Source organism: Daphnia pulicaria, chromosome 5 (assembly GCF_021234035.1).
Source record: "Daphnia pulicaria isolate SC F1-1A chromosome 5, SC_F0-13Bv2, whole genome shotgun sequence".
Classification (NCBI taxonomy): Eukaryota; Metazoa; Arthropoda; class Branchiopoda; order Diplostraca; family Daphniidae; genus Daphnia; species Daphnia pulicaria.
The window spans coordinates 3,381,465-3,407,610 of NC_060917.1; the positions used below are offsets into that span (position 1 = coordinate 3,381,465).

Below are 26,146 nucleotides of genomic sequence, written 5' to 3' on the forward strand. Positions count from 1 at the left end.
TGAAGACTAGCAGCCGACAATGTGATAAAGCGTCTTGCAATGTCAACAAATTGTAGCTAAAAGGCCAATTCTTTCGACGATAGAGTATAGGGAGGAGGATTGTTAGACGGTAGTCGCTTTCCTATACACAGAGACAGAGCCCTGAATTCCGCATATCTCTGCCCGTCTGTGTATATGTGTGCTCTCATAGACGCAGCGTGTCTTTATCAAAGAGCCTGTGTCGAGCGCGCTGAACCTTTCGGGTGAGAGAGAGAGACATAGCACTTTCCCTCTAGTCCCTCGCGACAGCATTTGGAATCAAGACGAATGAACTGGTTCTTCTATAGCCAATGTCTATTCTGCGCTGCCCTCCTTTTGGTCCAGTAAACGCTTTTGGCAGATGTCTAATGCTCACCAGTCTTTGAGAGAGAAACTCAACAAAACAAGAAAAGCAAAAAGTTTATTGGGTTGGGCCCCCCCTGCAAAAGTAGCCGGGGCTTCACCATCGATTCATCAAAAGTTTCACTCCGGAGCGCCATCTATCTCTCCCCCCCCCCCCCTCCGTGTCTTTTCACCCGAACGACGTCTACGATGCCACCCACCTTCGTGCTGACTAAGACCCCCCCCCCCCCTCCCGCTGCTGGTAAAAAGCCTAGTCATCTGGAAAAAAGTTTCAAACCAGTCATCAGCCATCTATTATGAAAAAGAGTAGTAGCTCGAGTAGTAACTTTTCACCTCGTGACCTCATATCTTTTGCGCCTTCCTGTCTTTCGGCAAAGTCTGACCGGAAATCGCTCGGGTAATAATAATAATCAGTCACGACACACACACTGTGTGTGTGTATAGGAGCAGCCAAAAGTTTCGATGGGGGGGGGGGGGGGAGCGCTCCTGCATCAAGGAGGTCGATGACAAAAGAAAAAAACGGAAAGCAATCGATTTCAGATGAGAATCTCCTTCGTCAGCGAGAGGTGCTAGATTGAAGAAGAAGGGGGGAAAAAAGGAGGAGCCAAAGGCTGTCGACGAATCCCGATAATCGACCACAATCCCCTCAGCAGACTATATATAATATGTTGTTGTTGGGTTGCCTTCCAGCAGCTTCTAAGTTCAGGAGTAGTAGTAGTAGAATCCCCGACGCTTTCTAGACTAAATTTTGCGCCGTTTCCCGGCGGCCGGACGCTCACCTCCAGCTTGCCTCAAAGCCCTGCAAAGCCTTCGAGTAATGGACATAATTACTCTGCCAGAGCTGTGCATAGGGGCGGGTGAGGTTGGTCCCGCCAAACTCACACGCTAGGCGATGAGAAGAAGTAGAAGAAAAAAAAGAAAATTTTTGTATGGACCCAGGAAAGGCCGGCCTGGCACATCCAGCGGCGCGTGGGGCGGATGAAGATGAAGGTCGAAGACCATGCAAGTGGATCAAGGATTAAAAGTCCGCAGCAACGCTCTGTTGCTTTGCTACTGCTCACATTGTCTTCGGCCCACACACACAGAGTCCCGGTTGCTGTATTGTTGTTGTAATCGCTCGTGGGCCCACAACAAATTAACCAAGTTGCTACATTTGCCATTATTGACGCTGCGCAATTTGGTAGAGGAGATAATGCACAACATTCCTAGCAGCAGCAGCCAGCCAAGAACCGAAGCTTGAATATCATACGGAAACTGTGTAGCTTATTATCTAACTTTGGTCATTCCAATAGTCAATTTCTGGGTCCAGTTTGCAACTCAAATTCCATGGGAATAAACAAGAGTTTTGGATGGGGGTGAAGAAAAATGGCCGGAACTGAGGAGATGGTACACAACGCCCAGCACACATATACACACGGACAGAGGGGTGGGGGGGGGGGGGGGAGATCAATACGCAAGCAGGCCAAAAAGGAGCGCTTCCATACTCTATGTCTGCATATACTAGTACAGTATACATGTCTGCTGGAAGAGAATGCAAGTGCGAAAACGGGCGCGGAGGGGACGACGGACAGGCGCAACGGAGAGGAAAAAATGAAGACGGACGAACAGACAGCCGACCGACTGCGCGAGCGGACTCGGGCCGGCTGGCCGCCACTAGGCGCATCAAGGGCCCGTCAGATTGCTGTGTGGCCAAGAGGCGGAAGAATATGGGGATAGAAGAAGAAACAGAATGAGAGTCATCAAACGAGTTTTTTCCTTCTCGTGTCTATTTTTTTGTTGTGTGTTTCTCTTTTGTATGTTATCCTTTTTATTTTCTTCTTCTTCGCCCCTTACCATAATAAACGCTCAGATGTAGAGGGCGTGACCGAGAAGCAACATCCTTTGTTATGTGTTGTTGTTGTTGTTTCTTTTTGCTGCTGCTACTTCTTTTCTCTCTCTGTGGGGGCCTTTTATATGATTTTATCATTTTATGTACCTCGGCCAGCCGGGGCTTCTGTCCTGCCAGATAATCGATCATCTTTTCGTGCGCCAGTCGTTTTGGCCCCCGTCATTTGTCTTATCTAATATTTGTCCGCAATGTCGCTAATCAAAAAAATATCAATCGAAATCGGGAGTGGGGAAGGGAAAAAGAAATGCGGAACACACGTTGTGAAGGAATGATGTAATAATGTCGAAATACAGTCGACATCAAGCGTAAAGGAGAAAGATCGGATGTGTAACTAGCGTAGCGCGCGGCAGTAACTATTGTATGGGCAACATCAAAAATTTAATGACGGGGAAGAGATGAAAGAGCCTTGCATCGGAAACGGTTTGGTCAGTCGGAATGATTGATGATGATGATCCAGCGTCAAAACATCAAAAGGAACACAAACTGTCATCTCCTATACTGCTGGACTATATCAAAAGAGTTCCGCTGGGTGTCAGTTACCAAGTTCATCAGTTCAAAAAGGGATGGCTCTTGTCGCTTGCGTCATTTCTCGACGCGAAAAAGGTCCAATGAGACCAACAAGCGCCAACATTCAACTAGGGTCCCTAGTCTGTGTGACGTTTGTTGAGCGCATTTTCTGACGGCAAAGGAAGTTACTAGGCTACAAATTAGGCAACTTTCGCTACAGGAACCATCAGAGGTGAATTATTCCGTTCGTTCCCCATTATTCTTCATCAATCAACGCAATCTTCGTCGCATAAGGTATAGTCAAGGCCGGGAATGTTTGCCTCGCTAAATCGATAGGATAAAGGATTCAAAGCGGAATGATTCGACATCCGGCTATTTAGTAAGAAAATGAAAGAAAAAAAAAATTTAATTAAAAAATGTAAAGAATTCCCCCAACATCATTATGCTCTTATCTTTATTGTCAAGTGATTTCCTGCTGCTATTGCTGCGCTTCAATCATGCCATTCGACGTTTTTTTGATACATTCAACGCACGGCGGACGAAGAGCCGATATACCAAAGTATATATCTATACACAAAGAGCCATCCAGCAGCACCACACGGCCCGCATATTATATGGATCTTATTTTTAGTGGAAAGAGAGAGCCGATTGATTTGTCCGGATTTCCCGGGCTTTCCGCTATATACAGATCCTTCCCATGAAAGCAGAAAATAATAATAACGACCTTTTCTTTCGGTCTATTCCCCTACAGGAATAATCGCTGCTGCTGCTGGTGTACAGCTGCTCTACTTTGGTGTCTAAAAGCATGCTGCTGGCCTGCTAGTCACTACACAAAAGCACGAGCTTTATCTTCTGTGTGGATGAAGGGCATCTATTATAAAACAGCGCCTACTAGATCAATGTTTCACGCAGCCTAACTGCGCTCCTTTTCTTCCACATAGAGATGCTGGCAAATGGAGAAAAGAGAAAGAGAGAGAGCGACAGACAGAATGCGAAATAACGTCGACGCGGGCACGTCCAAAGAAAAAAGAGAAAAAAGTCCGGAGGGAAAGGAAGAAGAAGACAAGTTTTTTTCCAGAGAACCTTTTCGGCCCGTACCAGCCGCGTAGACTCTAACCCCAGCGGTCAGCATGCACTACACCTGCTATATAACCAGTCTGGCATATATGGCGTATACACACACACACATATATAACGATCAATCCCTTCCCAAACCATCCTCCTTACTTACTTACAAAGCAGTGGCTCTCCAGCAGCTCTCGTAGCGTTGAAAGGATTTGGAAACGATCGAAGATCTGCGTGAGCTGCTATACGGCGGCTCGAGTAGTAGTATGTGAGCCGCCACTAAAGTGTCCGGTGTGTGTGCTGTGCGCGCAGACCGGTGGTACGTATAAAGTCCACTTTGTTTCGTCCTTACGGCCCCATAACGTTTCCCACGACTTGACTGGAGGCGGAAACAATAAGAAACCCTAGAAGACGGCCAAAGGAAAAAAGACGAAATCCTAAACCTGAAACAGAGTCGCTTGCTGCACTGCACTGCAAACGCAACTAAGAGGAGACTGTTTGTACTATAGTATAGTTTTTGATGAACACACATCTGCGGGGTGGAGCTTTTCTCTGTTTTATGGTCTTATTGGTCAGACTCATCATCTCGGATGGCCGGCGGGAAGTCTCTAGTCCGGTCACGATCCGTCGTAATAACCGCGTTATTCTATCCATACCCTCGGACAACTGCGTCATTACTGAATGGATCGTCTCGGGTTGGCGAGGGACGGTTGAGAGTGACACAGAATCTGAAGACAACTTATAATAACTCGAAGCCAAAGAAGAAGAATAATAAGTAGACTTGTCACGATCTATATGTATTAATAGCTTTGTGCGACTGGATATGTTTGTTCCCCCCCCCCTCCGCGCCCGCAGCCGTTCCATTTAGTTCTGATTAAGTTTGAATTCAATCCGAGTCAAACCAAACGATTTGCCCTTTCCTCCTCGTGCACTCAAGAGCGACGGATTATTTACCTAAGGCTGAACATCAGCCAAGTTCTGGCAAATGGGAAACCCGGGCAGGCTGACGACGGAACCGCACTGGCTCCCGCCCGTCGCCGTCGTCGTTCAAACACACACACAAACAACTGACGGAGCCACAGGCGGTTTTGACAACATGTTCCGGGATTTTATTTTTATTTTTTTTATCCCCCACCCCATCCTTCCGTAACTCATTTCGTTTTTTCACGAGGAAATAACTAGCTTTTATAATAATAATCAAAAAAAGGAAAGAGCCCTGGAAACGCCCACGTCCTCGTTGAGGAAATGCTGAATGACGGGCGTTGTCCCACCCAATAAAAAACCAAAACACAATCAATATCAGCGCAAAAATTACGATAACAACGCGAGCAGACACATAGAGTCCCGGAATAGAGTCTCTCTCTCTGTGCCATCGCAGATTTCGTGGAAACACTCCATCATCTCGTGTCGTTATGTTTTATCTTTCGCTGGTTTTTTCTTCTCTACACACACACACACACACATCCGCCAGGGTTGCTGCTGCCCAGTGTCTCTGCGGTGCTGTTTTCTTTGCTTGTTTTTTGTCGTCGGGGAATCTCGCGTTTATTGCCTAAAGTAATGGCGCGGCAGATAATTCAGAATGAAAAAGAATGACAATGACAAAACAACAAGAGTCAGCCAGAGAAAAAGAGTTGTTTGGTTTTTTTATGAGCAGCAGATTTTTGAGTCTCTCTCTACATCACGAGTGGGTCTATCTCTATCTCTCTCTCTCTCCACCAGCAACACACAAAGAAGAGAGCCTGGCGGAAGAGAAAGTGATTGGAACGCGATAATGAAAGCAGCACAAGGAAAATGAATGAGAACAATTCCGGTCGTTGGGAGAGTTTAGAAATAGACCAAATTGAGCGGTCCATCATCAGCATTATCGCAAAAATTGTGGCACAAAATATTTCTCAAGCAGAATAACGCTCTTTCATTTTATTTTATTTCGGTTTTCTGTTTTGTTTCGATTCCAAAAGGGGCAGCAGCAGCAGCCAATAGCCAGAGAGAGAGAGAGGCGAAAATGATGGAACGGATTTTTCCGGCTAACCTTGTCGCGCCCGATCAGCCTCTGCCTCTGACACGTTCCAGCAGTCGCACTTGGTGCCGTCGTCTCTAGCTCTATCTCTTTTGTTATTGTCAAAGAGAGAGAAGGCAGTAAAGCAAGAGCAAGTGAGAGAAAGATTGGATAGATATATATAAGAAGTGGGGATGAGCGGACGAAATAGAAAACCCTCCCAAAAAAGAAAAAAGTAAAAGTCTAAAGAAGAGGAAAAGATGGAGGAAATGGAGAGAGGGCGACAGCTGGAAACAACAACGCGGATGATTACAGCAGTCTCGCCAGCAGCTGCCCCCCGGAATCGCAAATGAAAATGAAAAAGGAAACAAAAAAAAAATAACGTATAGGCAAGCGTGTGCGCTACACACACTGGATGCTGCTGTATATCAATGTGTGCGTGTGTACAACAGTATCTCGTCCCTCCGCTGTTTCCACCCCACTCCTCCGTCTTCAATTCATCTCTGCCGTCCTTGAATGATGTCGCCCAGCATCTCCCGCCCATCCAGTCTCCCGTCCGTTCTTGTGTGGGTCCGGTTCGTCTCCGACCTTTCAGAATAATCTCATTCCACTTTTTTTTTGTTTTGTTTCTCCCACGCCAAACTCTGCAGAGATCCAACAACAACAACAACAGCTGCAACAACAGCAGTTGTCGTGTGTGTGGCACAACGGTGTGACGCCACGAGTCGAGAGAGAGAGAAAAAAGAGACAGCGGAAAAGGTCTAGCGAATTGTCGCCGGCTGATTAAATATTTCCGAGATACAAGAGACATGAGCTGCTGCCGACACCCACCCCCTGCTTCTTTTTGTCTAGCTGACTTTTACATCTCGACGGTAAATTTTCCAGCCTTTGGTTCCAGGACGACTTGTTCGCCGGTTGAAAATGGCATCAAGACAAGACACAACAGACTAACAAAAGAGACGAGGATAACGTTGTTGCTAGACCCCGGCAAGCCAAAACAAACGCAGACAATGAAGGCGGTTGGGTGTGTGTGTGTGTGTGGAGAGAGAAGAAGAAACTGATTCCCGATGTCGTTATCCCGCCGTCTCCCTGAGCGACCGTACAGGAGTCGTCGATGCGGAACGGCAGGCAATCATTGCAACAAGGAGCTGAGAGAAACAACACAACGAAAAAAGAAGAAAAAGAAAAAAGGGAGAGGAAACCCCAACTACCGGAAAATATCTAGGCCATGGTACACAATATATATACCAGTGAGTGAAATCACGTCGTCGGCTGCTGCTGGTGTGTCTCAACTTGTTGGATAGCTGCTGCTAATTCCATCTAACCCCCACACAAAAAAAAGAAGAAAGAAAGACGAATGTTCACGGGCTAGCGCCTTTTATCACACATGGCAGGCGGACAGCCTGGACTAAACTTCCGCCATCATCCATCCGGAGCGGACAACGTTCCACATAAAAAGGAAAAAGGATTTTTTTTTTCTCCGACTTTTATTATTATTATTATTATTTTTTCCGTTCGTCGTTTCCCGATGTTTTTAATTCACTTTAAACCGACAATGGTGGGCCTGTAGATTGAAAAGTTGCCTCAAAAACTTTTCCTGGAATCTCCTTTTATTTTTATTACGTAAGTCTTTTCGTCTTCTTCTCTCTCTTCTGCTTTTTGTTTATTTTTCTTCCTCCTTTCGTTTCTATTTGTTCTTATCTGCATTTCTATATATAAACATGTACACACATACTACACATATATATGTATAAAAGTTGGGTTCTAAAAGGCTGGTAGAGAGATATCCGGAGGAGCCGTAACAGATAGACGGCCAAGACAGACAGACAGAGAGACAGATTGAGAAAGAGAGAAGAGAAGAGGGGGGTTATTTTTAATGGGATGGAACAGGCTTTTGCCATTTTTCAGAAAAAAAAAAGAGGAAACGCCTGCGTCGGCAGCCGTGGAGAGAGACGAGACACGTCGCGGGTTGCAGGAATCAATATGTCAGTGGCGGTTGGCGGATAGGGATGCAGAGCCCGTCTCTTCACTTCCAGCTCTCTCTCTCTCTAGGTCGTCTAACATCTATTCCTTTAGTGATCGGCACCAGCTCCATCCAACCATCAACCACCACAGAGCAAAGAGGTAGGAGAGAGGCTCTAGCTCTCCTTATTCTCGACGACAACAAAAGTGACAAAAGTATCGCATCATCGCGATATAACCTCTTCAACACCCACACTCTTCCGTGTGTCCAGCCGTTGCGTCGGCTGTGCTTGATACTGCAAAAGCACGTTCTTTCTCCTTTTGGGAGATTCGACGACACTTGAATATAATGTACTGACGCTATCGCAAGTCGCAATATTTTTATATATGTAGGTCATGGATCTGTTGCCCTTTCTTGATTCAAAGCAAACTTTTCTGATTGGTCGTCCGGCTCTCTCTTGAAACACTCCCACCCGAAAACTCTATATCACGCTGCTAGCTGGCTGCTGCTGCTGCTGCTTAATAATTCAGCCCGTGTATTTAGACGAAGCGAATAGTTACAGTAGTCTCAACGAGACGACGACGTCAAATTAAACAGTTCAGCATAGTAGTAGTGAGATGAGAAGCGCCGATGATATGCTATATACTAATAGAAAATTATATCTACTGGAATAAGAGCAGTATAGTATACAACATTTCGAAATGACGGTGGGGGGAGGTTAGATCTGCGTAGACGCCGCTATATACATGGACGGACTCGGTTGATGCACTGACGGTCCCCCGTGAACCATCGACACGTATCTGCTCGGTCTGGCAAAAGCCAAAGCTTGTCCGGAAGAAAAAGAGAACTGATGTGTCTATAGCGATGCGCAGGCAGCGTGACGCTGGATAACTTGTTGTGGGGTATAATAATGCGATGCAGTGGGACCGCCAGGATTTGATTGGCCCAAAAACTCGAACATATAACCTCGTTCCCCTCCCAAAAAAAAACTAAATCTATGGCTCAAAGTTTCTTATCTCTTGTGCGGCGGTTGTAGTCACGCTTTTTACCAACGGGATAGGGATGAAGCACATCCAATTTCAAGCTGTCTACATTTGATATGATAGCCGCACCTGAATTTTTATTTGATTTTTCAAACAGACGACAAACTATCCCGCGCCAGAATAAAGACACGGCAATTCGTTTGACAATTTCTCTTTTTTAACGGGAGTTGTTGAAAAAGAAACTTACGTTGATGGTGAAGTAGTAGGTGGCCGCCGTGTCGTTCTTTGATAATTTTAGAAATGCCACCGAAACGTTTAAAACAAAAAGGAAATAAAAGCGGCGGCAGCAGCTGGAACTTGTTCGATCTTTTTTTTCCTTTTCCCAGCCGTTGTTGGCTGCTTCGTCCTTTTGTTTTTCTCTTGCCTTCTCGCCTAGTGCGGTTTTGATTGCTATAAACAGTGTTGGACTGCCGCCGTGTCTATTACGCTCGTCTCCTCTGTTTGGCGTCTTCTTTCTGGATGGAACGCAATCGAAATGCGGGAGCCACGCGTGAGCATCAAGAGAAACTGGCGTGACTGATGAAGGGCGATGGCAGCAGCGGTGCGAGTTCCCCCGCCAACAGTTGAAAAGAAATTTTTCCCAAGTCGGTTCCGATGTGAAAGAAGCAGAGAGAAGTTGGCTGCCAGTGTGTCAGTGACGTTCGCAGCTCAGACTCGCGGCTCCGTTCCTGAAATTCCGCAGCGACGAGATGAAACATCCATCACAAACACGCAGAGCGGAGCAAAAGTCTCACGGGCAAAAAAGACTTTGAAGCGGGACCGCGGCGGACACTCTCGTCAACACATTTGCGGTGGTGGTGGTGGGGATTCGATAATAACAACAACAACAACAACAACAACAACAAGAGCCCGCAAAAAACCGCGCTCACTTGGACTCTGCCACAACACGATGACGAACAAGACCAGTTAACACTCGTTTGCCTATTTTCCCATCTTCCATCTCTCTCTCTCTCTCTCTCTCGGCTCGCGCCAGTTCCTCGCTCCGCTCACGACCGCGCGTCCCTTTAAGTAATTGCCCGTCGTATTCACATGAGAGCGAACGAGAGAATGAGAGAGAAGAGAGAAGAAACAAAACAAGAGAGAGACGGGCAGAAGGGAAAATGACTGCACACAGCACACACACTCAGACACACTCAGACGCACACACAACAACCACCAACACAATAATTCTCTCTAAATCAAATCAAATTTAAATGTCGTTGTGTTATTAGACTCTGCTTTCCTCCCTCTTCTCTTCTTTCTCTATAGGCACGCCGTTTTCCCTGGACACTGGACACGGCCATCAAACGACCAAGGAGAAGAAGAAGAAGAAGGAAACCCCCACCGACAAAAAACAAAAACAAAAAATGTGACACGGTCCCGGGATAAAGACGATGAGCGAGCGTCACGGAAGACGGCCGCCGACTGAACAGGAGCCGGGACTGGCTCGAGCGCCGTTACCGATCGCACATGCACACACACTGTGAGAGACCCTATACTCCTCCCACCTCGGCTTTTCTCCCTGGAGAAAGGGAGAGAGAGAGAGAGACACGCAGGATCGCGACTCAACGGACGGACCAGGGACTGTGGGACTCTCTCTTTTATATGAAATAGCGTCGGCACGGCCTTCGCCTATACACACACACACACCAACACTATTACTATCCGCCGTACTACCGCCATAATCATCATCATCACCCCGGCGACGTCAAGGGCGGCAGGCGTCGGGTTTTTTAGGATCTAGGCAAAAGACCGACATCTGATGTCCGCTCACGAGCCTTTTTCTTTATCGCCATAAGCGAGAAATGAACATCATCGTTAGATGCGAGTTGCCACATTTTTCTCCGCTCGGTAAAGAGAAACGGTCCGCCATTATATAATCCAATTTAGTCATGTGCCCAACTTCTGGCCTTGGGTGTATAGGTTGGACAAATTTCCTCCCGAAAAGTTTCTCCTTGGCCAAAAAAGAAATTGCCAATTGCGTTATATAGGCTCTGAATATATCCGTTGGGAAGGAATTTAAGTAGAATCAGAAAAAAAAGTTTCGGTCTAAACTTGTTTCTTGATTCGCTTCTGGTGAAAGAAATGACAAACTTTAAGTGTGCGGTCACTTTGATGTGGTCACATACAAGTTATTTATTTATTTATTTTTCTTTCTTGTTTGCCTTTCTTGTCGAAAATGTGTGTGAACTCGTCCGGCTCTAACTCACATGTTTGTATTTCTTATTCGAACCCCAACAGGCGCGCGCCCCCGCAACCACCGCCGCTCCCGCGAGTGGTTATGGAGTCGAGGAGCGCGTCGAGGAATATTAAACAGCGGACCCGTGGTACGGACAGATGCGCAGAGAGTTGGGAGTGGGCGACCGAGCCGAGTGAATAAAAAAAAATAAAAATAAAATAAAAACAAAAACAAACAAGCAGGAAATTTATGGGACGACGTCGTCCGCTTTACCCGCTGAAACAGAGAACTACTACTACTACTACTTCACACGTGTACATAACTTCAACATGTATGAGATTAGGAGCGAGTGAAAGATTCTTCCATTTCTATGTATCGATTCCCAATAGAGCCAGGAATGGAAGAGTTAGGATGGAAAGGCAAGCGGCAAAAGAGAGCTGTTTGCAAATTCTTGCATGTTATTTTGGGATGGCTCTTATTATATCTACTTCACGGCCGCGACATCTACAGCTGCGCGCGTAGATGTGTACACTAACCATGTCGGCCAAATGGACGAGCCCCTACACGCAACGAATGAGATGCCATGTGCAATCGAGTTGAACACATTTCATTTGGGGGCTGGCCAGCTAGATGGACGCAAATTAACAATATGGGAACACGGCGGACGACCATCAAGCCCTAGATGTGAAAAAAAAAAGATAACCAAGGTAAAATAGAATATTCTCTCTCTCTTATGTTTATTTTCCCGCAACTCTTGGGTGAGGTAGGAAACGGCCAGGACTTAAAATAGACTGCGCTGTGTGGCCGTCGAGGCTGAGAGAGCAACGACGACACACTCCAGTCGCATCGCACGACAAAAAAGCCCCAAACGAGTTGCGACTTTTGTCCGTGCGCTTATATTCAGTTCTTTCAGTTTCTATTCATCTCTCTTCGTTTCAGCTAGCCATTTCGATCGGTTAAGGCAACGACGACGTCTCTGGCCTCGTTTATCTCTCCTCCGCCGGCTGTGCGACTACACCACTGCACTCCCGGTGTATAGGAGGTTAATTCCCGCGCGTCCGGATGCTGCGAAGCGAGCGACAACAACAAAAAAAAACGGAGGCCGGAATTCTTGGCAGCCGATTATTTTTTTCCCTTTTCCTGATTATTATTTTTTGTGTGCAGTGCTACTGGTGTTTCGGCAGCTTGATCTCATCAGCAATTCCGCTCTAATTTTGTGTGTGGTGAGGCTGATTTGAGATGTACGATTTTCTTTTCAAAATGAATTCGGAGCTCTTTGGAGGTATATAGGTTATAAGTCATGAGATGAATGGACGAAAATTGGTGGAGGAGTTGTTTGTCATTTCAGACACGTGAAGATAAATAGAATAAATGTTTGGAAATAAGGGCACGGTCGGGAATAGACGACGATCTCCGCTGCTATAACGTTGGGCGGAGATGAGAGAGAGAGAAGAGCTTGTGGAGGGATTGAATTCTAAGGCCAACGTCTTTGTTGATAATAGGACCGCGCCGTCTCGATGAAAACAAACAAAAGAGAAAAAGAAGACGTTCAAACAAATACGTATAGAGACAGATGATATATATGTGCTTTGATCCCTCTGAGATTATGACGGATGAAAGAAACGAACAGAAGAAAAAGGAAACCAACAAATGGGTAGGAAAAAAGACAAAAAACAATACGACAGTATAAAAAAGACGACGGAAGAAGAAGAAGAAGAAAAAGATGTGATGGATGTGGGGCCGGAACTGATGATGGCTAACCGGTTAGACGGAACAAACATCTGTCTCCAGTGGCCAGTATCAAAAAGGGCCGGGCGAGATATCACGAAACAAGTCGGCAGAGAGAAACTCCCTTCTGCCGAGTACACATACAAATAACGGCAAAGAAAAAGAAAAGAAAAATAACGGACTTGAAGAAAGTAAAGTGGGCGAAACTTTTCCCCGGCCGGGCGGCCCATAAATACGAAACAATATAGACGTCCGTATAGATATACAACTGCACTCTAGGCTACTGTATAAATGATTCCCTTTTTGTTGCTTTGTTGGTGACGCAACAGCCAGAAAAAAAGGAAATATGATAATAAGGAAATAACGAGGCCGAGATATATGTACATATACAATTTGTGCGCTGGATGCAACAACACACACACACACACCGGGCCGTCTCTGCACTGCTGTACACAACCCTGCGCTGCCACCACGGGCATCAATGTTGTAATGACGTGCCATTAGCATTGCCCATAGAGGAACACGGAGGGCAAGTTATACTCAATATAGAGTCTACACACACACGTCTACTCTATACCCGTTTGCTGAGAGGCGGATCCATAACGACGAGCTCCCGAATCGCGAAAAGGCCATAGGGGTCTCGACTTGATGGAGGGCCAGCAACTGCAGGCAAATACACATATATTTTCGTGAATGCATGCAGCGCATGCAGGCTGCATTTCCGCAGCTCAGAGGGTGCTGCAGCCTGGAGAAGGTGATGGCGTTGATGGGAAGAAAAGATCGCACAAAAGAAACGAACGGCAGCGCCAGTCCAGGATTACAAAAGCCCTCCGCTTAACAGCCTGTAAAGCAAATCCTCCTTTACCCGTTTTGCGGGTAAAGGAGTTGAGACTGCCACCATTTACCATACACGAGCCCAGGCAGCTGCTGCTGAGCTCTAATACTGCAACTATTATCGCTGGCTATACTGAGCTGCTGCCCCCGCCATCGTGAATGGAAATCGATTCCCTGTAAAACGAGATTTACGTGACTGGATGGATGGGAGAAAAAACAAAAATTAGACGGGGGAAAAAAAAGAAGCGTCGAAACAAGATGTTGTGCGCAGGATCAATTTTTTTACGCAAGACGAAGACACGTCGCTTCAGTGGGTTAAGTGTGGTTAGGTTCGCTATAATCGATTCGGTCGCTATAGAGTTGACGGCGTATAACAACAGGCTCATCGGACACACACATCAGCGTTGGGGGGATGCCGTTTAACTCGACAGTCAATATTGAGTCGGGCGCTGCCAGGGCTGTGTCGAGTTTGATTTCGTCTAGACTTCAGTCGCAAATGTTTGCTGAAAAAATAACGGAATCGCTATGGGGTGGAGGGAAATAAAGTTTCACCTTTCTTGTTCACTCTTCTTTTCCGAGAATGGGAAAACAGAGCAACTTCCGGCGAGCTCTATAAACTTGCCAACACCCTCCCCCTATTTTCTTTGGTTTTTCATCTCGCCTTTCAAACTGGCAATCATTCGATTTTAAATATACATAAATGCATGAAAAAGGCCGCAAGCTAAGCTGCATTGCCGGTTGCAAGCCAACCCGGAGCGTCGCGCGGCTGCAGAGTTTGAAAATTGAAGAAAATGGAAAGCTGGATAATAGATGAAAAGATGCATAAATCGATCGTCAAAAGCAAAAGGAATTGAAAGAAGAAGAAGAAGAACTGGCAAAAGACACAACCCCCCCGTCTATTCACATCATCGTCTAAAAGTAGACGAAAGACAGACTTTGAGAGTTGCGTGATTGAAGAACAAAAACTTCGTGTAGAATTCAAAAGAGGAGATCGTCGAGAGGTTTAGACTGTTGCCGGCAAGACCATCGTGAAAGCAGAGCACAGCAGCGGCGGATAGCAAATGGCGTTCGAGTTCAATCAATACGGCATATATATATAGTCAAGGCGTCGGCCGGTATTAGCGCCCAATAGAATCCTCATTTTCCTGACTAAGGGGGGCCTCTTGTCCGGGTCCGACAATACAATTCTGAATCGTCTCTTCATTTTCACTTGTTCTCGTTCGCCAGTCAACGAACAGACGTCTCGGCTGCCGACTGCTCCGACGTCGCTGTGCAGGACGAGGCGAACGCTCAATCACGCAATACAGAGAACACGCTGTGTTGTTGCCATGGCAACAATGTCACTACCAACGTTTCCCATAACCCTTGCTCTCTTGACGGATGATTCCGGCAGCACAGCCCTCCTTCCAAAAAAAACCCAGAGATCTTTCAATTTTCTTAAACGTTTCACTTTTTCACTGATATTGCTGCGCAGCCTTTTTTATTCCCACTGGAACCAAATGAAAAAAGGGAGAGAAATGAATTTTTGAAAAGAAGGAGAAAAGGTCAGCTCTCACTCATCTCTTTTCCTGTTGGGAGCGCCTCACGAGTGTCCGTCACATCGGCATTTGGATTACTCGGACAATGAGATTCCAGTAAATCGACGTCAATCAACAATGCTATTTCCTATTATTGTCCGACCTGCTGTACTCGTTCTGTCTTTCCGATAGGACGGCCGGCCACCTGAGACAGTCACAATCCCATCCGTTTTCTTGCCTATTCACGTCTCGTGGTGTATCCGACACGAAACTGGACGAGGAGGTGCCGGTGTTGCGGCAGGTCTCTCTTAATAAAAAAAATTGTCTTGTTGCACTATGCTTTAATAAGTGTTTTAAGTTCAAATATTTTCGAATGTTATGGTTTACCCACAGAAAAGTTGTGAGGTACAAAACAAGCCTAATCTGATCTGCAGTCGTTTGACAAACGAGATTTTTAGTGAACCCGGACTGAGAAGAAAACAAAAGCGGATAGAGAAAACAATCGCAGTCAACAGCCTAGCTCAGGAATAAACGAACTCCGTGACTACGTAACGATTTATAATCGACGCCACCAAAACTGTCAATAAGGAAGAAAAGAAATCAATTTCGTCCTACCTTTTAAGCCTGGGAAATACAGCCAGGCATCCACAGTTGCTCCATCCATTCGCAGAATAGTTGAATACGCCAGGAGGGATAGGAAAAAGGACGTCCTCGTGAATACACCCACATTCACATGGGCGTACACGATGACATTTAAAGAAATGTGAAAAAAGAGAGATCCGTAACTCGATTGACAATGCATTCGATTGCATTTCGATGCAATGGGATGCTTTTTATCTAAATAAAAATAGAAAATATAGGTTACGAAAAAAAAATTTACAGTTGTTAAAAAATTACAAGTCAGGAAAAGTTGAAAATGAGACACTGGGTAAACCTGAATTGTTAATAAATGGGAGAATGAAAGGTTTACAAGTAATACACTGCATTGATGCAGGTAATGCAGTATTAAGATATTTAGTGGGTCACAGGTGGACAGGTCAATAAAAGTAAGGGAAATCATTACCCAAGCGATGATCCTGAGATTGTTGCTGATGACATGTTAATACCTGCACAAGAAAAACTTGCATATTGTGTGGTTATAATGGCTGGCTCTAGCATAAAATCTGCACATAAAGGAAAAAGGTTATATAGTGCAAACAAACTGCCATGCATCTATACAGCGGGCTTACATGATAAATGCTGTAGTCAGGAACTAGCATTTCACACATTTGGATCAGGTTTAACTTTTCTCTAAATCCCACAATCATTCGATTTGTATTCTTAGTTTTATTTACCAGCTAAACGGCATGTAGTATGACGGTTATCAAAAACAAATAAATCTACAACAATTTAAATCTTGAACTTGAACTTTGTTTGTCTCTGACTTTTTCGAAAATTTAACTAAACGACAGCAGACGACACTTGCCCAATTTTCTTCTAATCAGCATGGTTACGATAATACGATATCGATAGAAATTAAAAATGATAACAAATCAAATCCCCCCCCCTTCAAAATCCAAACCGGTTAAAAAAACTATCTAAAGGGAATAAACGAATAATTTAAGGGAATAAGTCCCCCCCCCCAAAAAAAAAGAAAAAATCGATCTTGATCACCCCAAAAAATCAACCCCTTCCCTAAAACCAAACCGCAAAAAAACAATAAAAGCGGTTTAATCGCCAGCGCTCAACATTCGCTGAACGGATCGGGATTATTTTCATATAAAATTGCTCGTCTCAATTTGATTAGGTCCTGTCATTAGGGTCTCATTGTTGATAGACTGAACGGACAAGATTCAAATAAAAATTTGCATGAAATCCGCAGGAAGACTGATGAAAACCAAAACCCGTCCTAATAACACACCCTATTGGAAGCCGAGAGTGAATTAAACATTTTTTATTTTCTTTCTTTTTGGGACCACCAAGTCTCGTACGAGTTTCTTATTTGACACAAGTTCCAGGAATAGGGCCATAGCATCCGACGAATGGTACGGTGCTATATATATACTACTACTACACATAAGTACATATCCTATCAAGGAAAAAACCAGCTACAGCTCAGTAGTTGTATATTTGATGCTATAAGAACGTTGGATAACAAATGGGGAAATGTACGGAGAGAAACACGTCAAGTTGAATATGTTCCGTGGCGGGAGCAACTGCTTGTAACGAAATCACTAGGTCGTATTATATTATATGTTTCTCGTTGGTCTCTCTCTCTCTCTCTCTCTCTCTCCCGGCACCACACGTCATTTGCCAGTCTGTCAAATAAAAAACGGCTTGTCAAAGACGTGGGGGGGGGGGGGCGATAGAGCGACGGCGGCGCTACTATATAGCCCAGGACATAACTCTCTACTTGCGTTTGTACACGCACACAATAAGTTGAATCCCTTCTTCTCTGACCCAACCAAACTGGATTGGATTCCCCGAGTCTGCTCCTACATTCGCAAACGTAACGCTTTTTTCTTTCTTTCTTTCTTTCTCGCTAGCACTAGTCTTTTGTCGAATTGCCAGATCTCTTTTTCACCGTTTCCCTTATTGAAATAGCATCGAGCTCAACCACCACCAGCACGGCAAAAAAACCTCCATGCGGCACGCACCCAGCGCCTCTTGGACGTGAAGGAGTCGAGCAGCTGGAATGTCTCTCTTTGCCTAGCGAAAGATGGAGGAGAAAAGCAGCAAAAGGAGGGCGACTTCTACGACGACAATTCCGGGACGACGTCAACATCGCCTCGTCAGGACAAAAGAAAGAAAAAATAAGAAATTAGGATGAGTTGTACAACAACAACAACAACAACAACAACAACAACGCCAACAAAAGGAATTCCGAATTGACAAAAGGGACTGCGAGATGAACGTGCAAACAGCAACGAACCCTTTAGCCTCTTCGTGCCCCCCCATCGAGCGCAAACAAAACGTCGAATTTGAAAGGGCGAAGAGCTAAGAGATATGCTGGGCGAAAAAGGAGTATACTATAGTCGGGCGAAAGAAGCAGGCGGCCGGCATATAATAGAGACACAAGAAAAAATGGGTTGTTGCGAAGGAGCAAGATGGATATAGCATGCGAGGTATGGCAAATATCGATTCGCAAAGATGCATCCGCAGCCGGGGCGGGTTGAACCGAGCTGGAAAGCTAGCGGCGTGTACTACCAACGGGTTTGAAACGCTCAGAGATGCTGAATGGAGCGCCATTAAGCGAGTTAAAAGGGCGAACCTTTCGCTCCTTGCGCGCTCTCAAGTGCCGGTGGAATGCGAATCCCTCCTTCCTCGGTCTGCTATTTCCTACACTCGACGACTCCTACCACCACCTTCAATGATGAATGAGCCGAGCTCAAAAGTCGAGAGCAGCAGCAGCCCTGCAGTAGCCCTGCAGTCCCTGGTATGTTCGTTGGGCGGCCTCATTACAAAAATTGCTACCGTCACTTGGCCAGACCGCCACCACCCTCTTTGGGTGTCTCGCCCAATATGATGAATCGCCTTATTGATCAACACAGCTGTAAAGATTGCAATGCCATTTATTTGCCTTCTCCATTCCTTTGTATAAGCCCCCCCCCCCCCACGCCCCACCCATTCCAGCGATATTGATTGATATTAATGGCGAAACATCCCCCCTTAAACCCGGGACCACATGAAACCCATTACGATGGCCACCAGTAGTCCAGCAACAACCGCGACGTAGAGTTGAATGGGACGAGAGGGTGGAGCAGAGGTCTCATCGGGACGTCGGCGATCCTTGTTGCGCCGTTTGTCGAACTTTCTCTGGAATTGCTCCAACTCGATTCGATTCCGGCGCTCTTCTTCTTCGCGCTGGACCCGCTCCTTTTCCTCCTTCAGCTGCAATACAAATAAAAGTTTCAAATATAAAAGTCCTTTGGCAACTGGGCGCTCGCCTGGCCAAACCGCAAAAGCCATTGGCGTGATCAAAGCGCTACGAAATCAAATCACGGCTCTAGACTAGACGAGTAGAGCGCCGGATTACAAAACCGTACTACCTTGAGCTCCTGGTCTTTCTTTCGACGGCAGATGTCGTCGCAAGAAACGGCCGCCTGCTTGGAAAGAAGGTTGCACGCCACGGCCTTTTTAATTCGCCTACAGGGGCAGCTCACATGAACGGTCGTGACGCAATCCAGTTGAGAGGCGCATTCACCCGAGTGGCACGAAACCGGACAACGGTGTTTGCAAGGCTGCGAGCAAGGCATTCGAATCAGTTATTTTTACACCGTGTGGGGACAAATTCGAGCGAGAGACAAACTAATACAGAATGTATGGCAAGAGGGAAACTCAAGTGGGAGCCCCACAAGTTGGCGCTACAACATCCGATATTGATCCGCGTTAACGAGATCGTTTCAAAATATATGAGATAGAGCCTCACCAATAATTTAGGGCAACGGTCTTTGCAGCTGAGCAGTTGTTCTCGGCTGGGAAGGCTACCGGGAGCGATAGAGTCGCTCAACTCATTACAGCGAATCAGTTGCGGGTTAAGTCCACTGAAAACACAAAACAATCGACCAAACATACAAACAGCGTTGCAATTTTCTCTAATAATAGAAATGCATTTCAACAATACTACTACTACGACTACTGTATACTGCATACGTACCAGTGGCAGCTGTGCTTAATCAGTTTGGTGCAAGTCTAAATCAATAAATTAGATTAAGGTCAATAAGCCGACACGTACGAATGATCAATTGGGAAAAGGAAATTACCGGACAAGGGCCAGGGTGACATTTCCGTGCACACGGGTGGGTGCAGCCCTCGGGTCGATTTTTCGAACAAAGCTCCTCGCATAGTTGGCAATTCCTCTACAGAAACGTTTCCATGTTAAATCGATTTTTCCAGTCTAGCCAAAGGTACACAGAGGATTGGTCGGCTACTCACTGGATTCGTTGCTACCGCATGGCACGGTTTCATACAGGTATGGTTGGTACAATAGAGCTCACGCCCACAGGGTCGGCCACAAGACGAGGGTGCGGACAAATGGCACGGCCAATCGGCCGTTTCATGTTCTCCCAAGCAAGTTACTGGTACCGGGACCTTGAAATAGCCAAAAATCGATTAGATTAGCATCGCCTCAACATCACAAAAAGGATTAAATCACAATCCTACAGGGCAAGGAGGGCACGGTAGCTTTTTAATTTCCATTTTCGGTGCTTGTTTGGGCTCCCACGGACCAGCTCTCTGCTGTGTCGGAGCAGAAATTTGGACCAACACTGACGTATGACACGGAGCTTTACATATGTGCCCGCATCGTTCCGAAACCTTCAAACAAGGTTGTTTGCAAGGTGGGCAACCTCCGGAGTGGCAAATATGTTTAGTGCGACTTTCGTGGTGGCAATCAGGTGGCTTCCTATTAAATGCCGTCCAAATAAATTCGTTAAGATCAATTAATTAGCTTAAACGAAATCAATAAAGAAGACTCACGTGCAGGTAAGCGAACACTTGGGAGGTTTCGTATGTTTCTCGCGCCCGCAAGGAACTGTTATCTTGGTTCGACCGCAAGAGCAAGTAATGTCAACTGTCAAATCGCAAGGGTAGCAAGGGCCTTGATGACATCTACTCACGCACTTGTGGTTCTTGCAACCAAGTGGCCTGTTGCAAATCTGATCGCACGGAGGACAAGTACCGGTGCAGCACTAAAATTCCAGCAAAAATAACTTATAATCTTTTGCTCTCATTTAAAATGTTTCGAAAGATTACTTTGCGGTTGCAAGGATGACGCCTGCAGTCTTTGATGTGCTTGCATTTAGTCTCGCATTGAAATTCTTTATAGCACGGAAGTTCTTTCTTTTTCAAACCGCATCGGCAGGACTGAACTCGCATTTGCCAACACTGCGACAAAAAAACAATGACAACTTTTGTGAAAAACATTCAAACTTGTCGAAAAAAGAACGAAAACGCTTACGGTTCCACATTTTCCTTTATGACATCTCTCAGCGCATTCATGAATGCCGCATTCGAGCAGTTTCCCGCAAGTATCACCGCATCCACCGACCTCTACTGTGCACGCCACTGTAACGGCCTTTTTTCCACATGGGCAAGTACGCTGCAATTAAGATTTATATACAAGATAAGAGAGATTAAGCAAGCAAGCGTGCATCACTCATTCCTTAATACTACTTACCGGCAACGCTAGGGGGCAGGTTGCGCATTTCCCAGGGTGGCAGACTGTTTCACATTTGTGATGTCTGCAATCCAACATCTTTCCGCAGACCTGGATGTTACAGCAATACCGTGATCACGATTTAAAAATGGATTTCAAACCATCGGTAAACGAATTACCTTGTCACACTGAAATTCAATAGAGTGGCAGGGTCTTTCTTCTTTCTTTGAGCCACAAAGGCACTTCTGAGAGCTCTTTTTCGGGCATGGTGGGCAAGCCCCAGAATGGCAAGTGACTTCGCACTTGTGTTCTTTGCACGACAACAGTTTTGAACACTTTTTTCCACAAGACCATGTTTGAGAGCTACAACGGCGAGTTTCAACAGGGGATTTCGCGCAAAAGCACGTGACTGAGACCGTTTGGGGGCAAGGAGGACAAGGACCTGGAAACACGTATAGAAATCTTTGAAAATAGCGGCAATTACTAATACAAATTCAATAAATACCTGGGTGGCATAGAAGTAAACAAGTGTGCTTGCATTCTGGTTGCAGTAGTTTTTCACATTTAGCACCACAAGAATGTGGAACAAGCCAAGGATCAAACTGCGGATCCTGGGTTTTCAAACAGTAGCAATAATATCTAGTTGGAATTGTTGCTTGAGGATATTCTGCTCTGCATTTTGGACTGAAGAATAAAGGAATGAGAAACTTTACATCATAATTTTTTTAACATTTTTTGAATGCTTACCAACACCAATTGAACTTTCTGGGATCTACATGCTGACCAGGAGCTAAATGGTCTGATGCCGCTTCAGTTTGAAAATAAATAGAATCTTTGGCCCATCTTTGAATGCATGTTAAGTGGAGACTACAGTAGCATTTAGTGCATGACCAGATAAAATCTGATTTTTTGACAGAATCAATACATATGAGGCACACAGATGTTCCACTTCTAAGGCTATCTTTCAAGACTTGCTCTATTTTCAGTAGCTCAGTGCCACTCTTTCCGTATAGATTGAAGACTGTTGAGATGATGTCAGTGTCATTATTGGTCTCTTCTTCTTCTGAGCTTGAATCTCCGAGCTCCTCGTTGAGCTTGGCTACATGCTTGTCAACATTGGCCTTAATCTCAGCACAAGCTTCTTCAAATTTTCTTGTGGAGCGTGAATTTTCTTTGGAAGGTTGCTTGCTGGTACTCTGTTGCCTACCGGCATTCGTGTTTTTTGACTGGGCTTCAGCTCGATTTGCCCAAACATTTTGAGCAGGCGCTCCACGACCTCTTCCTTTTCCTTGTTGATCCATTAACTTCTTATCCAGTGACTATAAAGCCTGATTTTTTCCTCTAATAAACTTAATTAATTAAATATTCCATGACAAAATAACTACAACACAACAACGAGAGAACAAAATCAAAATTTCTTCTGCAGAATTGAAGCTTAGACACGTCAGACCCTCAGCTGTCACCTAAACGTTGCCAGTTCAGTTTTGATATCCCCATGATTTTTTTAAAAAAGCATTTTGAATTTACAATTTTCTATTTTTCTTTTTTTAAGCGGCCGAAATTGCTAGAAACTTATATAATATAATATCTACTCATTTTCTGTGAAATTGCATGATTAATGCAGCCTACGTCGACAATTTTACAGATTAAAGATTAAGAATGCGATAAAGAGGTTACCCTTAAAAAACCTTTTTTCGGAAAAATGGTCTTACCATTAAGTTTTCATCTTCGAGATTAAAAATAGAACACAAAAGGAATGTTTACGTGGAAACGTGCGTCAAGGGAAAATATAGCGACACCGATTGGAAATAAGGCCTTATTCGAATTCTCAACTTAACAATTGTACTGGTTTGCACAGTTTTTTGTGAAGTCATTGTTAAAATCCAGAGGTTCAGCAAACTTGCATTTTTGCCACGCTCAACTGTGGACCAACGTTTTCGCTTTGAAATATGAAACGCTCGAGCTCACTCGGTCCAATTCCCTTTTGATTCCCATCTCCCATTCTAGTACAGTTGCAGCCGTCGAAGGTGTAAGTTGAAAACTTGAAAAGAGACTTCCCATCAAGTTTAGCGTTTGAAAATAATCAACAATTTTATACAAAGCGTTAAATTCAGTTCATAAGGCAAGTTATTTCTTATAAAGTGTATTTTCATGTGTGCATTAATCCATAGGCCGTTCAAGAAATGTGATCGCCTAATGCTTGCTGGCGTATTTCGTTTCCAATGTCGATGACGATTGCCTCCGCAATCCATTTTTTATTTTTATTTACGAGTCATATTCATGTGCACGCTCAGTACGTCAAAAATGAAATAACTTTCGTCTCTACAGCACGTAGTACCGTAGTTTTTCTTTCTGGCGTTGGAAAACAAAGTTAAATAATCATTGCTTTTATATAACTTGACTATTGCCAAATTAAATAAGTTCGGTTGTCAGTCAAACGTTTGCGGGGTTGTGTCGTTTTTTTAATTGAAAGCACGCGAAGTCGATCGTGAATTTTGATTAAATTCAAATTTCTATCACAGTTCTCTATATGCCCCTATTTTGTTAACCTTAATAACAAAAGAAATGTGTTTATTTGTTGCTGTAACTTATTATTTTGAAATTTAGGATTCTGTTCAGCATGGGGGCAATAAAAAACTTTCCAAATCCTCGAGTACCCGCTGAGCTCAGTAATGGTTCAATAGTTCTTGGCAGCCAGATGGAGAGCAATAATGACCAGGAATCAGCACTTGGCAAAATTGATACAATTGGACGTTTGGCGGTCTCTGAAGCCGGAAAGCAACCGCCTGTTGTTATCGTTTGGAGAAACGTCTTGGTCTTCATTTATCTCCATCTCGCTGCTCTCTACGGACTCTATCTCTGTTTCACGGATGTCACGTGGGCCACTCTCGTTTGGTGTAAGAATTCAATAGATTTTTTTCTTTTTGCCGATTGAACAAAACACGTGATATATCATTTCCTTAATTCCATTTCAGCGTATGCATTGTTTATTTTCGGCGGATTTGGGATAACGGGAGGAGCGCACCGACTGTGGGCTCATCGTTGTTATAAAGCGAAATGGCCTCTGCGTGTCATTGCCGCTGTTGGACAAACAATTGCACTTCAGGTAGGGGACATAGCCTTATTACCGGAAAATTACTTTATTGCTCAGAGGTTTTAATGTTTCATCTTCTTTTGCATCGAATAGAACGACATTTACGTTTGGAGCAGAGATCATCGAGTTCATCACAAGTTTAGCGAAACGGATGCTGACCCTCACAACGCCCGCCGAGGTTTTTTCTTTGCTCACGTTGGCTGGTTGCTATGCAGAAAACATCCAGAAGTGATGCGACGCGGAAAGACGGTGGATGTTAGCGATCTTTTACAAGATCCCATCGTAGTCTATCAGCGAAAGTGAGCGTGATTGAATCACATGATTGATTTAAACTTGACCGCTTGACGAGTCTAATATCAAATTATTGTGAAAAACTGTTTCTCCTCAAAGGTTCTACATTCCGTTGGTGATCATCTTTTGTTTCGCTATGCCAACACTTGTGCCTTGGTATTTTTGGGGCGAATCGTTGAGAACATCTTTCTTCGTCGCTTCCATTCTTCGTTACGTAATAACGCTCAACGCTACCTGGTGCGCCTCCTAATTTCAAAACCAATTTGTACACGGTGAATAATAATTATTTTATCACTAGGCTAGTCAACAGTGCTGCTCATATTTGGGGAACTCATCCATACGACAAGTTCGTTCATTTATTATTTAAATAATTGTACGCTAAATAACCTAAAAATCAATATTTAGAGGGATCAATCCTTCCGAAAACCGATTCGTGGCCTTTATAACTTCTGGTGAAGGATGGCACAACTACCATCATGTCTTCCCGTGGGATTATAAAGCATCGGAATTAGGAAACTACGGCACGAACACGACAAGAGCCATAATCGATTTCTGTGCTTGGCTGGGTCTGGCTTACGACCTGAAAAGCGTGCCAGAAAAAGTCGTTTACAACCGTGTTCGTCGAACAGGAGATGGTTCTCATCCGTTTGCCTTGCAAGACAATCAGTTTCGAGTAGATGATGACATGCATCAAATAGAAGAGGAACAGTTTACCGAAATCACACCAGCAGCAGAAAAACAAAGATCTGCGTAAGGAAACATGAAAATGTGAAATTGCACGGGAAGATTAATTTTGTTAGTTTTTAATCCGCTGTAGATTTTTTATACCGATTAATATTTATGACTTCATTTTGGAAATCAGCTATAAGTATAACTGCTCTAGTGTCGCGCCTTTACCAAAAGATGAAAATATAGTAGTTGATGAAATTACTGTCATTTTTTACTCATTTATTTACCTTTGCGACGAACCGAGTTTTACAATTTGCCATGAAAATAATTTCGATCTATCCAGCGGATCTTGAGTGCTGGCGATCAAACCGCTTTAATGTTTTTCGCGGTTTGGTTTTAAGGGAAGGGGTTGATTTTCTTTGATTTGGGCGGGAATTGGGAGGCGGGGAGGGCAAAATTTTGATATCGATTTCTTAATTAGAATATTTGTGGCGTCTGCTTTTGATTTGTTTTTCACTTTTCACCAGTTTCGAAAAAGCAAAAAGAGACGAAGTTTCAGATATTTTTGATTATAGAAAACTGAACGGTCTGTAAACGTGTACGTGGCTGGAAGAGAAATAGCAGAAACAAATAAAAATGTGGTCGTCGTGTGAACTTTGGTGTCGTGACTCCTCATGCTCTTCACTCCATGCTGTTTCTCGTGTAAATAAAACTAAGAATACGAATGGAAGGATTTTGGGAGCTTATATGAAGAACTTAAACCTGTTCCAAATTCGTATTGGTGCCCAACTACAGTGACTAGCATTTATCATGTATATGCTTGTTGTTGATGCATGGTGGAGTCTGCTTGCTCTATCTAACCATTACATTTGTGCA

At 44.6% G+C, this 26,146-nt stretch overlaps 3 protein-coding genes across 6 annotated transcripts in view; 1 reads left to right on the top strand and 2 right to left on the bottom strand.

Moving 5' to 3' along the window:
- Positions 1-10,335, bottom strand: part of LOC124340925 (uncharacterized transmembrane protein DDB_G0289901-like) — a 37,807-nt gene extending 27,472 nt beyond the window's left edge. The window contains exon 1 of the mRNA XM_046793750.1: positions 9,031-10,335. The gene's annotated coding sequence lies outside the window, so the exon portion shown is untranslated. The remainder of the gene's footprint in view (positions 1-9,030) is intronic.
- Positions 10,336-18,613: 8,278 nt separating this feature from the next.
- Positions 18,614-22,644, bottom strand: LOC124340870 (NF-X1-type zinc finger protein NFXL1-like). The gene is made up of 14 exons (XM_046793618.1): positions 21,964-22,644; positions 21,722-21,900; positions 21,396-21,658; positions 21,238-21,327; positions 21,019-21,159; positions 20,814-20,945; positions 20,538-20,749; positions 20,223-20,463; positions 19,995-20,150; positions 19,823-19,918; positions 19,717-19,751; positions 19,489-19,603; positions 19,109-19,300; positions 18,614-18,950 (listed from the first exon to the last, which is right to left on the bottom strand). Exons 1-14 carry the CDS (start codon positions 22,515-22,517, stop codon positions 18,729-18,731), a joined length of 2,628 nt encoding a protein of 875 aa, XP_046649574.1. The 5' UTR covers positions 22,518-22,644; the 3' UTR covers positions 18,614-18,728.
- On the top strand, positions 21,317-25,527 carry LOC124341165 (acyl-CoA desaturase-like). 4 transcript variants are annotated; one of them, XM_046794130.1, is made up of 7 exons: positions 21,317-21,382; positions 23,824-24,113; positions 24,192-24,322; positions 24,404-24,609; positions 24,701-24,838; positions 24,900-24,947; positions 25,007-25,527. In XM_046794130.1, exons 2-7 carry the CDS (start codon positions 23,837-23,839, stop codon positions 25,353-25,355), a joined length of 1,149 nt encoding a protein of 382 aa, XP_046650086.1. In that variant the 5' UTR covers positions 21,317-21,382; positions 23,824-23,836; the 3' UTR covers positions 25,356-25,527. The 4 variants fall into 4 exon arrangements, with proteins under 4 accessions (XP_046650086.1, XP_046650084.1, XP_046650085.1 ...); XM_046794128.1 differs by lacking the exon at positions 21,317-21,382 and adding an exon at positions 22,702-23,369; XM_046794129.1 differs by lacking the exon at positions 21,317-21,382 and adding an exon at positions 22,702-23,338.
- Positions 25,528-26,146: the final 619 nt, after the last annotated feature.